The 15,633-nt window shown below is 44.8% G+C and overlaps 1 protein-coding gene across 30 annotated transcripts in view; it reads right to left on the bottom strand.

Moving 5' to 3' along the window:
- The window catches only part of LOC137791982 (receptor-type tyrosine-protein phosphatase delta-like), a 332,202-nt gene that overhangs the window by 86,556 nt on the left and 230,013 nt on the right, over positions 1 to 15,633 (bottom strand). For all 30 annotated transcript variants that reach the window (XM_068587243.1, XM_068587249.1, XM_068587242.1 and 27 more), the window contains one exon: positions 2,400 to 2,582. In XM_068587243.1, the coding sequence (XP_068443344.1) occupies positions 2,400 to 2,499 (100 nt within the window). In that variant the 5' untranslated portion in view covers positions 2,500 to 2,582. The remainder of the gene's footprint in view (positions 1 to 2,399; positions 2,583 to 15,633) is intronic.

Below are 15,633 nucleotides of genomic sequence, written 5' to 3'. Positions count from 1 at the left end.
TCCTCCACCATGTCCACAGCCGGAGGCTAGCACAAACCCAAACGAATCCAGAGCACCAACAGAGGGCAGCTTTCCCTTTAAATGCAGCCCGATTTGTTAAGTTTTTCTGGGTCCGTCTGGAGCCGACTAAACTGAGTGGAGGTCTTTTTGTCCTCGGCGGACACCACAGATTGGAGAGAGAGAGCCCCAGAGTGCGTCTGTGCTGGGTATGCATATGCAGCGGCGCAGTAGAGGAAATTAAGGAGCCGCTCAGTCGCTGGAAGGGGCTATTGCACTGCCTCCAAACAGCAAGGGGGGAACAGAGACACAGGCGGAAACACATTAGGAAGAAAAGAAGAAGAAAAAAAAAAGAAATAAGGAAAAAATTGGCAAGAGAGCGATTAGGAGGGAAAAACAATAGAAGGGAGTTGTGGATGTGGGGGAGCCGGCCGTGCAGGAACAGAAAGGAAAGGGCGAATGTGGACTGCCTGAAGTGGTCCTGGCTATAGGAACAGACACCCGCTCTCTTACCTTGGTTGCAGATAGGACACCGCACCCGCCCCCCACCCCCCTTTTTGACCTTCCACACACCCCCTTTAGTCGTTAACAGACAGCCACGGTGGCTACCGCATGATACGTTTGTTTTGGCTTTGAAATGATGACCCAGCACAGCTGTCTAAGTAGGGTATGAGGTAGCAGCAGCTGCTCACAGCCAGACAGCTAAGGGAAGGAGTTTTGGTGGGCGGGGGAGGGTGTATGAGAGCAGAGGCGTCATGATTCGGGCGCTGCTGACTACACTTGTGCGTGTCTCTGTTGCATGTGTGCTCAAATGTGACTGTGGGATGTCTGGACACGCGAGAGCGAAAGTTTTGTCAAGGCAGTTGTCTGACGGACGATTTTGGCAGTTGTTTTTTTCTTTTTGCTCATCAAACGCTGTTATGTAAATTCACACTAGACGAAGATGGGAGTTTCTGAAAAGATAACTACTAAAGAGCCCCCTCAATGGTAACGTTTATCGACTGTTAATGCCGTTTTGGGAAGGTCCCGTAATTAAATTGTGTCAATAAATCCGGGGAGCTGCACATAAAACGGGGGATAAACGCCGACTACATTTCTCCGCTTGCCTCTTCCCTGCTGTGAGACATATGTGGCGCGAGGCAGAGAAGAAAAATAAAACACATTTGAACAGATTGCAGGGAACGTTTCTCAAGCACAAAGTTGTGAATCTCTCCCATCAATTTCACTTTGCGTGGCTCTGTTGTATATGACCTTGGGTGAATGATCCCTCCAGTTAGAGATATTCAGCTGAACTGAGGGGATTTCAGTCTGCGCAAAGGGAGCAATAAAACTTTTATTCATCCCTCTGTGACTCCAGAAGCTAATGATTCATGGATCTTAGTGTAAAAAAAGAAAGAGTGGATGTAGGGAGGAGGGTGAGGTGCAGGACCAGAGCTCAATGAGGTTTGAAAACTGTTGTCACACATCAATGGGCAGGTGTCTGATGTCAACTAACTCAATTTCAATGACTTTTCATGATGAGATTTTTGGCTGCGGCCCGAGCATTTCTGGTTCACATGATGGTTTTTGCGACAGAAAAATGTAGTTGGAAAATATGGACTTGAACACATTTTGATTGTCTGATGAGATGAAGAGATGATCATAGTCTCCAGGTTTGTGTGTGTGTATGTGAGAGGGAGGAGGGAGAAGCTCAATACAATGCTCAGATTACTACTTGCCAATAAGCCTTTGTAATACGCCTGCACGTGACAAACAAGGAGAACCCAATCGAGATGTCACGGGAACTGATACTTTGGGACCAAATCAACACTAAAATTCAGAACATGTTTTTACTGTTTGACGTATATAATAATAAATTAATAATACACTGTGGAAAAACTCTATATAAAATGGTAAGTAAGGAGTGAATGTTGAAGTACATGGGATGTATTTGTTTTTTTGCCGTGTTATTTCACTGGTATTGGTGTGTCGGCTACTGGATTGCTGGTTTCGTGACAACTCTGTGACAACTCTGAATGGCTTATTGCATCACATGATTTGTGATTTTGAAAGCCCACAAAACCAAACTAACTAGGTTGTCTCATTTCACAGTTTGTGGCCTGGTAGTCAGCAAAGTACCCCAAATGTACTGTCTGTGCACAGGCACTGAAAAAGCAATCTGGTAGTGGCGGTGGTAATATCTCCCCGGTGTATCGGCGGTCTCACCACAGTACAGCTCAGTGGGTGCGCTTCATGCGTTCATTAAGTATTTATTGAAGTTGCATGTGTGTTACATGAAGTATTGATGTCTGATGATGTTCGATTAGATAGAAGAAACACAACAATCCCACCCTGGTAGTCCCGCCCCCAACCCAGCAGGACACAACACTTGAGGCCCACGTAAAAGCCAACGGTCCACTTACTTTGAGCGTCGGCGAGGTGGAGAAACAGACCCAGGACCAGCAGCGGCAGCAGCAGCGTGGGTCTGGCTCTGTGCATGGTGGGACAGCTTGGCACCAGCATGCTTTGGCAGCCTCGGTGGCGCTGGCTCACAGAGCCCTGTGAGTCAGTCTGGTCTGATTTCTCAGATGCAGGGTATTCACAGCCTATGCAAGGCAAGGAGGGATGGGGAGAGGGAGAGGGAGAAAAAAAGGAGGGAGGAAGAGAGAGAGAGGGACTGAATGAAACAAAGCTGTTTGGCTCAACGGGTTTTATCTATCCCTGCACATTTCTGACATACCCCCACACAGCCTCGGCTGGAGCTGACAGAGGATAGGAAGAGGCTGATGTGCTCACAGGGTATGTTCTGACAGTTCTCTAAATGGAATAGTCACTTCACACATTGCGTGTGCACGCCGTGTGCTCGCCGTGTGCGTGCGAGCGAGAGCGATGGAAAGCGCGAGAGAGAGACGGAGAAACCACACGTATATGAAAGGGTCGGCTAATAAGATTGTGTCTTCACAGCTTTGGTCGCGCGCGCCAATTAAATATTCAGTATAATATAGTACATATTAAGTCTTCCTAAGATAAGCGTTGATATCTGTTTCACATAAAAACGCTCGAAAAATACAATACATATATTCATGAATGCTGAAAGCTGTTTCATAGATCTTAAATTAGGAGTTTGGTATATTTGACCACTGCCAGACCCTGGGACTTTTAAACATGAAAGTACAATACAAGATGCTTAGTTACAGTACATTATGACATACACATTCAATCAACCAGTTCATCTGAAGCTCATTCCCATGCTTCTTAGGCCACATGTAATCCATAGTCGAAGGCTTAATAGCTCGACATGCCGATACAAAGTGATGGAGTATCTTAGCTTTAGCACACACAAACACCGACTTCCTCGCCGCTCCAACAAATACAATCGAGGAGACAGAGTGGCTAAGTGTTGCCATTCATGTCTCAGCTCTTTATTGAAGGGCCACTACATTGGCAGTGAAAATCAATGTGATACAGTGAGCTAGTATTAGCTGCAGACCGGCTCTATCCCTGTCATCCATTTGCTTAAGCCCAAAGCTTGATCCTTAGTGATGGATGCTCTGCGGTAGTCTTCGGCTTGTAATGCGCCTCCCCGCTAATCCAAGTGTGTGAGCTTTGATGACATACTGTACTGCCGGTTTGCGGACGAGCCGCTCCGCCTGCATTGTTCTGCACAACGCTGTTGTTGCAGCTGCGGCGACCCGGTACACGGTCCGCGTACCGTGACATTTCAGACACTTCATGGCCCGTGAGGTCAAAACACAGGACGCGGTCAGATCTTTTTGAAGTTTCTCGGCGAGTCTGCAGCTTCGGGAAACCGTCTGTTCAGGAGACGGCAACTGTGCGTGTAAATGCTTTCGCTGGAAATAATATTTTGATTGGACTGTTTATCTGCAGATTTGAAACCACGAAAAGAAAAGGAAGAAAAAAAACAAGCCCCCTCTAAGCCCAATCACCAGGCGCAATGATGACAAAGTACCTCATTTCCCTGTTACCAATCATCCTCTTTCTCGCCACTAGCTCTCTCCCGCTTTCATTTCTGTGGGCTGTAAATGGCAGAAAAGACGGGAAGATAGCGCACCTGTCACACTCGATTTGTGTTGGGGGGAGATAGACATGACTACCTGTCTCCGAGCGCCGCAGGGCTAGCAGCGAGCGCGGGAGCGGGGGACGCGTGGCGAGGGGAATCAATTTGAGGCAATCTCATCCCCCGCTCGCACCACCGCCACCGATGCACGCGCGCACGCTTACAAACACATACGTACATAGGTTTGGGCGCACAAGACTGAATTTTCACACAGGTAGCAGACTTTGAATTGGATTCAACTCAACTGGACTGAGGAGCCTGAGCGAAGGGGAGAGGGGGATAAAGCTGCAGTGTGCCTCGTGCAGGTGAAGTTGCAGAGAAAGCCTTAGAGTTAATTAATGTGTACATTTTTCATAATGACATGACATTAGGCGGCACACAAGAAACAGTACTCAGCAGCCCTCCCTTTCTCTAATCATGCTCAGCATGCACACACACACACACACACACACACACACACACACACACACACAGAGGTAAACAAAACCATCTGTATGTTGTGTAACCACCTGCTTTGGCATGTGAGTAAATACAAGGAGAAGCTGATGTACGCACAGCTAAAAACACCCCGTGAAAGCCTTGATTTGTACCAAAAAATGAATGGAATTATATTTGGTTTTGACTCGTGGTGTGCATATTTACAAGGAAATTGCACTCCAGATTTCCTTCCTAATGTGCTGAGGTTAGAGAAGCCACCTGCCAGAGCTGGCAGAGGAGCAGCAGTTTGCCAAATGCATTGTGTGTTGTTATCTGGCAGTGGATTTAGCCGGGGCTTTTTTTTTGTATGAAAGCTTATGCTAATGCATGTTTGATTACATGTATGCACATGCACATGAGTACAAATGATCCTTTCTATTCTCATTAGTCGGCGTGAAAGGACTCCCTAAAAGGTGGCCCCACCTTTACTCGTTTTATCCTCAACATGGCCAGTTTGCGCTGCGCTCTGCACCTTCACTTTCATACATTTGGTGGCATTGATGCTTTCCATTGAACATGTATTACAATAGAAAGGGAAGAAGAAGAAAAAAAAAACAATCTTGTCTTTCTTCCCGAGCCTCTGGTGTGGTATTATTGTGTTCCCATTCAGTGGTGCTTCATTCAAAGGATTTTGCTGCTGATAGCAATCATGCATTATTAAACAAAGCCTGACAACATGCACAATGTTAATTAGAAAAGGGAGTGTGTGTGTGTGTGTGTGTGTGTGTGTGTGTGTGTGTGTGTGTGTGTGTGTGTGTGTGTGTGTGTGTGTGTGTGTGTGTGTGTGTGTGTGTGTGGGGAGGGACAAGAAAAAGAAAGGAGCTGTTGAGCTGTCTACTCTTTTTCCTTCCCCATGATCCTTATCAGAAATGTGAAAAAGAAAGAGGGTGGGATGTTTATGCGCTCTATAATGGCTGGTCTGTATTCTCATTTCAGTGTGTTTGGTATTCTGCTCTATTTAGATGAGTAATATTATTGAGGGGGATAACAAAGAAGAAAAAAAGATTCCGATTCCATCTCATATCTTATATTCCAGCCATACCGCAATGAAGTTGTTAGAGGAAAGAATGCAGGGCAGATTCGTAATGAGCTCCCCAAAGTCGCAGGTTCACAACATCAGCTTCCATGTTGTCGCACATGCTGTCATATTTTGGCAAACGGAGTACAAACCAGTGGGGAGCGAGTGCTGACACGAGCATGCTACTGATGGGGCCGTTTCTAACAAATGCAACGTGGGTTTGAGCACACAATCGTCGTAGCACATTATGCCCATCCTTCGTGCGAGTCGGCTAATTTAACTTTGGCCGCCTCCAGGGGATTTTTAAACGGGGTGTTTTTAATTTTAGGCTCATGCACAAACTGAACTGAACTTTAAGGAAGTAGTGGATTCACAATATGTTATCCTAACAGACCAAAGCAGCCACAAAAATGCCCCCAAATCTATTAAGTCCAATCCCTCTGTAATTAGCCCAACACATGCAAGGACAAAAGCACAGCAAAACTACAGAGGATGTGATCCGTGCTGTATGGGGCTGTAAAAAGTTCTCTAGTATCATGCCCAGCCAGGCACAGCAAATAAGAATTACTGTCTTTTTATGAGGCAGCGCTTTCTATTTCCCTCTGGACCAGCAGAGTTAAAGAATGTAGTAATTACCCCCCCCCACACACACACGTTCCCACTGCAATGATACAGAGGACTACGGTGGTGAGCACACAGGGCGGATACTGTGTAAGTACTGGAATGATCTCTGAGATTCCTCTTTTTTTTTTACTTTGGCCCGATCCTGACAGAGACAGACCCTGGTTCAGAATGTAGGGGTCAAGTTAAAGTTAAGTAGCAGAGAGGTGGAGGAGACTCAGGACTGCAGATTCCACCGCCATCTTTTTTCCTGCTGGCATGATATTTAATAGAACTCCTCTTTAAAACACCCCGATGAAAGCGCAATAGTAGACATTTGGGGAATGAAGCATGTCTTGTTAGTAAAGGGTTGTTTAACAGATTTAATGTTGATGAATTGTGTTGTACCTTTCACTGATGGTGTGTGTGTTGTTGAAGAAAAAAAACATAGTACATCATTTCTAATATGCTGATGTATAACAATTTAATTGTGGTACTAGATTATGATTGAAACATTATTGCAAATCAAGACGTCATTTGGATAGTATTCTTATTTCATTGTTCATTTAAACAGGCTGCCTGATGTTCCCAGCGCTTTACTTGAGTTCAGGAATGACATTATACAAATTTAAATGAATTAGATGTGACAATTATGTAAAATAAAATGGTGACACACACACATCTCCCTCCTTGTCGATGCAATAGGTGTCAACGACCTGCCCTCTGTTTTGCCCCCGAGCTTGTCTCTCTCTTTGATAACGTGTGTAATGGCGTCAATTGGCTGTTCCTCGATGGCCCAGCAACTGGTGCGGGGATTCGATTAAGCTACCTAAGGACGCAGCAGTGCTTAAATTAAGGCTTCAAGGTCAAAGGGAATGTAAAAGGGCACGGTTGCTGTGCACCAGCACTTCCCTGGTTCTACAGATTTGGTAACAGTAAACCGCGGCGTCCTGTGACTGGCACTCATTCACAGTGCCTCTAGGACTTTTTTTAAACGTCACATGACCAGATTTGTGAAATAAGCTAATCAAAGGCTCCCTCATACATCAACTCGCTCCCACCGCCTTTGCCAATCCTCACATCCTCATTAAGAGAGGTTAAGCCCGGGTTAAGTCACAATGTGTTTCATATGGTAGCTGCAGCCATCTTTTATCTTTTTTTTTCACAACTTTCTTTAATGTCATGGTATAAAGTCTGTCAATCTGCGTGAAGTCCCTCCCTTAGCTGTAGTTATTTCTTTTTTTCACTGCTATTCCCTTGTAGCTTGTTTTCTTCTGTGTGTTTTTACCCTTTTTTTTCATCTGCCGCTACTTTCTTCTCTCTGCCCGCGATGGTGTGATTTAAGGCCGAGTGACAAGGCCGTTTCTCACACATCGCTCCCGATCAGCCGGCATGTGTAATAACATCCCTCAAGCTAAGCTAAGCTATGCCCTCAAGTGCAGCCTCCACATGAAAGACCCTGACAAGCACACATCAGAGGAGTTTATTTGCTATACTTATTTATTTACTCCCCTCCCTCCTCGCCTCCCCTGACAAGCCTCCCACGGTCATAAACTACCCTTTGGGTGGTACCGCCTGGCTTTACATTCGAGAAAGTCAGGGTTTAGAGTTCCGCCTGAAAGCCTGAAATTATTTTTTTGTCCAAAAAATGCTGCCAATGATGTAACTGCTTTTATCTTGTTTTCCCATCAATGAATCACCCAACATGAAACGCACAGCAGGAAGCTAATTGCATCTGATGACATTTGTCTGTCTAATAATTGGCTTAAAAGCACCTGCTGCGGCTGTAGGACAACGAAGCTATCACAATCCCGGTCGTGTGTCCGTTGTAAAATAACGGCAGGAGATTCCAAAGCCGTAAAAATGACCTGGACTTTAAAATCTCACACCAAAAAGTAAAGTAAAATAGCATGTATTCACCTAGCTCGCGACCACTGTCATTAATCAAATTATATTGCTGTGCCATTTAAGTGATAGTTTCCCATTTTATGAGAAGACTCGCCTTTTGAAAATAGAGGCTACACATCTTCATAGGATAGAAACTGCTGTAAAAACAAGCTTGTATTGGAAACATAGTTCAAGGTTCCACATTGAAAAAAAAACGTTCTGTTTGGGTGCAAAGAGCATTTTGTGTCCTTGTGTGAATTCAGACCACCCAAACTGACCTTGAGTGAACACTTCACTAAAAAAGAAAAAGAAATAATAATCACCACAAAGTATCAGCTCACAAATACTCCTCCTCCTCCTCCCACTCGTTTTCAAAAGCCTCTCCTTGACTTTTCTCTCTACCTGGTCTAACTCGCCACTTGTTCTCTCTCTCTCTCTCTCTCTCTCTCTCTCTATCTCTCTCTCTCTCTCTCTCTCTCTCTCTCTCTCTCTCTCTCACACGCATCTTTTTCTCGCGTCCCTTTTCCTCTCACCACGTTTCTCAGCAGCTGTTGGGTTCAGATGGATGGTCCCAACAGTGCAAGACCCTGACCTGCAGTGTAGTGACTGATTATCCCGCCGCCCTGTTGTGCTGCTCCCTGAAAGAATACCAACACACCGTGCACACACAAATAAACACATACACACACATACCTACACACATCGCTATTAGGTGAGCTTTAAGGACACTGAGGGTGTGTGTGTGTGTGGGGTGGGGGTGGGGGGGGCGAGCAAAGCAGCGTATTTCATGTTTACCGGCATGCTCGGATCGCGTCTTTTGACCTTGATGACACAGGAAACCACGCTACCTATTGAACTTTAATGGACACCACTAATGCCTTTTCAATGTGCAGCAGATGAAACAAGCACCCAGTACAACGAGCCATTGGGCATGTGTGTGAGCTGTGTTCACTATTCTAATAATTGCCTGCTTGTTGGGCGGCCTTCTCTTGTGCTGTGGTTGCTTGTCACAGTGTGGGCGGCTACTATACTACAACATGTGCCACTTGGGTCGTGCTTGACCTTGCACATCAGCATTCAGCACAGGGAGGGGAAAAAAGACTTATCATGCAAACAGGCTGAATCTTTAGGAGTCTATTGTTCTGGGAGCAGTGAGTGTGGCAGGACGGGAGTAGGGGGGGGGGGTGAGAAAAAAAAGGGAGACGCAGCAGCAGCCAACCTGGAATGGCTGGGATTAAATTTATGCCGCATGAACAGGGGAGGGCTAAATCATGTTACATATTATGAACCAGAGAAAAAAGAAGGGGGAGTAAGGGGAGGGCGGAGCAGAGGGGTGGAAATATAATGGATAAGGGGAGCAACGAGGCAGAGAGGGAGAGAGGTGGCGAGAGAAGGGAGAGGTGGGTTTCGGGGAAAGTAATGTGGAAGGGGAGAGGAAGGAAGGAGGATAGGAGAGTGTGGTGGAGGGTAGAGAGCAGGAGAGGTGGAGGCAGAGGGAGGGAAGCAAGGGAATGTGCCTCACTGCCAGCTTTTCTCACGCTCCGTCTGCGCTTGTACGCCTAACAGAGGTGGCAAGAGAGAGATGGAAGACAGGGGAGAAGAATGGAGGGAGGAAAAGCAGCCGCTGCTGAAGAGGAGATAATCGCTGTAAGGCCACTCTGACAGTCTAAAGGTATTGTTTCCTGGAGGGAGGGAACTGGAAAGGTGACAGCAGGTAGAAAAAACGAGGGACGAGGAAACACGGCACATGTAAACTCTCCCTCAACCCTAAAAAGCTCAGGTCCGTATCCAATGTGAATAGATGCGTCCTGAGACATGCAACTCCCAGCGCACACACACGCTCACACATGTAAATGCAGACAAGTCATGTGCTGTAAATAGACAGGCAGCGAGCAGGCACGCATACCCTTTGCACCACATGCTCTTGGCACTTTGACATCTACCCCCCAACACGGCAACGGTCTGTGGGAAGGGGAATGATCTCTCTTCTGCGAGCGAGGCAGAGAGGACGAGAGACAAAGGAACGAGGGTGAGATGGAGGTTGTTCCCGGCCTGAGCTCTTGTCGCTTTATGGAAAGCACAGAGACCTCGAACCGACCAGCTCGCACTCCACCGCCACTTGACGCCATGGCGGAAGACAGACGTCTATTCAAACAGACGTCTATTGAAAACCCCTGAGTAATACAGGACTGGGCATTGTGCTGCGCCCTAATACATGTGGCATAAGTCAATAACAATATGGTTCCTTATCTTCTCGAAACAATTGAACACCAAGGTACACTGTGCGCTGGTGACATTTTAGTGGCTTTTGTACACAAGCCAAACCGTTTGGTATGTAAATGCACTACTTAGGCGTACATGAAGGATGTAAGGAGGCGCTTGGGGCATACACGCTACACTCATAGGGCAGCAAAATAATTAAAATGCCAAGTGTCTCCCATTATCTAAATGCTAATTTGCCTTGATATACCCTGAGCTAAAATGTAACGCCACATTACGGCTGCTGTACTGCTCGGAAGCAACCGCCGAGGGTATTTTCCCTTCAATTAGCCTAGCATACTGTATGCTATCTGTTCCTGAAAACTATGCGATGGATGTTTGAATGAGTGCTTTCGTCGTACGACCTTCTGTTTCACAGGCAGTCAGTCTTTTGATATCTAATCTACGCTAAAGAACTGTAGGCAAAACTGTTGCTGTGTTTATATGAATTCAATATTATTTTTCAGATAATGCAAACATCCTCTAGTGTCAGTCCAGTCTGAGCGTCTGCAGAGTCGGTCAAACCGGCGTTGGCATGAGGACACTGGCAGCTATTCTTGTGTTTCAGTCTATTTCGTGCTCCGGCGTTTTTTTTTTTTCGCCATGACTCAGATTTGATAAGAAAGCCTGAGTCAACAACTGAAAGAACAGACAGGCGGCATTACCACAAGCAGCTTATCAAAAGCTTTTTGCATGAAAATACATCAGTGCCAACAGGGAGGGCCAAGGGTACAAAAAATATTATCACAGATATGAGATGTTTTTGCTGAATAGGCAGATAGAGGAGAAATTGTGTTGTTTCTGCTTTTCCATCTATATCCTGATAAGACTGTCAAAGGAGGGTGGACAGCATTGAACAGCATTTTAGAAAACTGTTTCAATATTTCAGTGGTTCAACTCTCCTTACCAAAGTGAACCGAGCTCTTTGATGTGGGCGCTGCTGATTAATAGGTTTGAAAAGCTGGACTTTTGAAAGTTCTTGGACGCCCTTGAAAGGTGTTTTAGTCAGGCTCAGCTGTTGTTCTCCTGAAAGGCAGTGCGGGCTGCCTGTTCAACTCATTCGAGGAAAAGCAATGGTTCACCCCGAGGCAAAAGCAACAATTCCCTCTTTGTCGTTTCACTAAGACAGATGCTTGCCATTGCTACGTTAGTAGCCAACAAGAGCAGTTCCCCGTTCAGTGATGGCATATTGTAAGACTCGAACAAGGCATTTTATAATGCTGCTGAATACGAATGAATGGGTCCTTTTCTCCAGCCCCAGCTTGGAGATTGAAATTCAAATCAAATGCCACCTTCAAACAAATGTCAGTACAGGAAATCAAAACCTTTTTTGTCAGTGCCTGGCGTCACGCAAAATACACAATTTGACATTTGGAAGAGATTTTCGCTCCCTCTGTACTCGTTTCATGTCAAATTAACTTGGAAATTGTCGCAAAAAATGCCTATAAACCCACATCACACAAATAGTCTCACTCTCCATTTATTTAACGTCCTTTTAGAAACCTTTACGGAAGCTCCACCAACCCAATACAATCCACCCCCGAACACTCAAAAACATGATTAAGACACTGTCAAGCCTGCCATTGCCGTCTCCCGTGCTTGTCAGTGGCCCTCACTGGGAGTCGCTGTTGACTGACTGCCTGGATGTGCCTTATCATTAACAGGGCCGCCTGTTCCACCACTGAGGGGCTTTGATGACAGAAACCAAGGCCCCTGTGCCTGCTCCTCCCATTTTGCCTGCCCAAGTGTCATCTAAATGAGATAGGGCCCAGGAGCTAAGGGATTAGGCACTGCATAATTACCTATTTAAAGACCCTAATTGAGCATTTCATTAAGAGACTGGCACTGAGATTTTGCCAAAGAGGGCACTACAGGGATAGCAATGTATTTGTCTGTACATGCATGCGAGTATGCACGTGTGCAAGTGTGTGTGTCCGTGAGGAGGAGGGGTTATGTGGGTTTGCATATGCTTGTGTGCACAGCAGATTGTAACCTTGTCTTTGTGTTGACATTGCACTTGGACAGTTCGGCACATGACTGTTCAAGGGAATCCAATAGAAAGTCCCCTTTAAAAAGGGATTGACGGTGAGAGTCAACATAGGAACTTTCCACAGACGATCTCTTTGCTTTTTTTATTGCTTCAACCTTTATGAATCCCAATGAAGTTACATCTTTACACATATTGGTGGTCTCGCAGACTTTGTTTAAATCAATAACAATTGTTAGTTTTGATTACGGTGACATTTTCCTTATTGACTTATAACAGTTATTATTATCTTGTTCCTATTCTATAACTTACTGATGATTAAGTTAACTGTATCTACAGTGTGGGTTAGCTGAGTGGACATTTTCCTGCTCTCCATTGGTGACCAAATGCAAAAATAATGAGTTTCTTATTCTGTAGGGCCTTTTTTCATATTTTTAATTGAATTTAATTCTGCTTTGCTTGATAAAAGCTGTTGTAACAGGCAATAGATGAAGACATTCACTCCTTGCTTTAGCCAAGGAAAACTTGCTCGGGAGATATGTACAGTCTTTCTGTTAATGTGATGCAAATTCTGCTCCAGTTGTTGCAATTGCTATTTTTGGGCAACATTGTCATTGCCAGACAAATAAAGCTACAAACTAAAGGAAAACCTTTGAGAGTACGAGGCTGTGCTACGTGATGAAAGAAAAACACTACAAAGCTAAAACATTTCCTGTCTCCTTGAAGCTAATTGAATCCAATAGAAGGGGCATTTTTGTGCACACATTACTGTTAAGTTTCCTCGAGCCCAACAACAAAAGACAGCAAGTGAGTTAATGCCTCTAACATTGTCGATCGTCAAACTCAAGTTTTTTATTGACGCCACGGTATGTCAGCCCCTAGGTCTCCAGTGCCACATCTAAAGCAGTTTTTCAGACAAGAGATGAGATACGAGAGGGATATGTATCTTTTTTATCTTTTCTTACAGAAGCAACGATAATGCATCTATTCATTGTGACGTTAACCACTAAAATTGAATTTCTGATGTTGTGAAAAAGTAAATGCAGGGTTTTCTTCAAAAGGAGCTTTTTTTTCCGTCTCCTTTAAGATCTTCAAAGCCGTTGTGACAAAAGTACCACCAGTTCAGTGCAGAGAGAGAGAGAGAGAGAGAACGCTATTCCATTTCCTTCCCAACATTTAACAACTTTGTGTGGCCACAGTTTTCTTTGCAATTTCACAACACAACGGTCTAACAGGCTCATTTACTCACATATTACAAACAGAGATGTTTGTAAAAGACAGTTCAGATCGTAATTCTGAACTTAGTTGAGCGATATACTGGTCAATGATAGGCGCTTGAATAAATGAACAGAGGTGGACTCTGATTGACACAGAGGGCCCCTGATCTTTTGTCATCACAAACAATTTCAACAGTGGCAATTATTAAAACAGAAGGCTGGACCCAGACAGTTTCTTGATGACCATGTTGACATAATTTCCATGGCCCAGCAGGCTGTGACTCTGTTTTGCCCCCTCATCTCTGTATACATAGGCTCACTGGGGACATTGGCAAGTCACTGGCAGTTGGCTTGCTCATGATTGACTTGTTTGCTAAACGACTAGCATCTAAAGTGGCAACGCTAGCTGGGGGCTATTGGACTCTTTGGGGCAGACACCAGCTGCTAACTGCTACTGATAAACTGTGCCTCCCTCTGGGGATTCATATGAACACTATGGTGGGGAATGGCTCTGAAGACTGGCCAACGAAGCTCAGGGCTGAAATGACAATGAAACATCATGAGCCAGTCAGTGCTGTCCTCGCACCAGGCCTATTACTCTTCTTTGACATGATGGAGGTTGAAAAGGTTCCTGCACTAGCGAGGAAATTAACTTGGATCGCGTACATGACAGAAGAGAAGTCTGTCCCTGAGTCCTCAATGATAACAGAAGGTGGTGTTTCAATGCTGATTCATTTGGGAAAGGCATCAGGCAAAGATACTATCTTTTGTTAGCACCATTGCAAATTGACTATTGAGCAACCGTATGCATCTCAAGCAAAGGTGAATCCAAACCAGTTTTTTAACATTGACCACTTTTTAATGTACCTGAATTGAAGATGGCGGCATGATGAGACATACTTTACATTACATCACATGTCATTTAGCTGACGCTTTTATCCAAAGCGACTTACATTGTTGCTCAATATACCATAGACACAGCAACTGGGAGCAATTAGGGGTTAAGACATAACATATCTTGAGCCTTGACTTGTCATAATGGTTTTAAGTTTCAATCAGGCATTCCAAGTAGCTGCGCTGTAGTGATGTGTTGATGTAAGCATGGGTAGCTGGCTGGATTTGTTAGTTGGTAATGAGCTTTATCCAAATCTCTCCCTTGAAAAAAACTCTTTCTCTCTCTCTCTTTGTTGCCTTACAATGAACTTGGACAATGAAGCGTGCAATAAGCTACAGAGTCTGACATACATTCACTTGCATAAATGGCATGTTGGCAAAGGGTGCACAAGAAAGCAAGATGCATAATCTCCGAGAGAAAACCCCTTTGTGCGAGAAAGCATGCCTGCGTGTGTACTCCCCTTCCAGCATAACATTTCAACGTCCTCGTCACCGCTGCAATTGTTGACTGGAATGTAAGCCTGATGCTCGATACTATGGATGCTTAAGATGTAGATTCCTGCGAGTACAAAGACAGTCTTCAGACTAAGGCTGTACCTACTGAATGAATGTAATTAGCTATGGACATTTAATTAGTGATGGGGCTAGTGTTTGTTCAAACAGTCTATACCACTGCATTTTGGATATTCTTTTTTTTCCATGACCAGTGCTACAGTCTATGCTTATGTTATCTCATAAAAATGCACATGACCACACTTTTGACCCTATATTTAAGACAAAACACATGCAAAGATTTAGAAAATGATTGCAGAACATATTTTGTACACTCATCTGCTGTCCTGTTTTGAGATTATACCAACAGTTAGGTAACTAAATATAACAAGATGTAAGAAAGCCAAATTATTGCATGATTTTACGTTTGTATGTGGTCTTGTGCATGCCCAGAATGACCATCTAGAAACGAGGGAATTTCTACTCCAAAGTTCCTTAATAGTTCTGGCAGACTTGGCCACAGTAAAGCCAATCTAACTGGCGGCTGCCCAATGTGGGCTCTATCAGGCCCCATCTTAGCCTTGCACATTCCCTATCTCCCCATCTTTGTTGGGGAGACATCCATCTTGATTTCTGCTGAGTGCCAAAAAGAGGTAGTACGAGAATGAGAGGGAGAGCTGGAGAGGAGGATGGAAGGAAGGTGTTCACCTGATAAGGCAGCTGGAAATCAGAGGAGAGGATCTCGGGG

The sequence above is a fragment of the Clinocottus analis genome, unplaced genomic scaffold, assembly GCF_023055335.1.
Source record: "Clinocottus analis isolate CAN_PGR_092001 unplaced genomic scaffold, fCliAna1.0.p SCAF_21, whole genome shotgun sequence".
Classification (NCBI taxonomy): domain Eukaryota; kingdom Metazoa; phylum Chordata; class Actinopteri; order Perciformes; family Cottidae; genus Clinocottus; species Clinocottus analis.
This window is presented reverse-complemented; position numbering and strand designations above follow the sequence as displayed.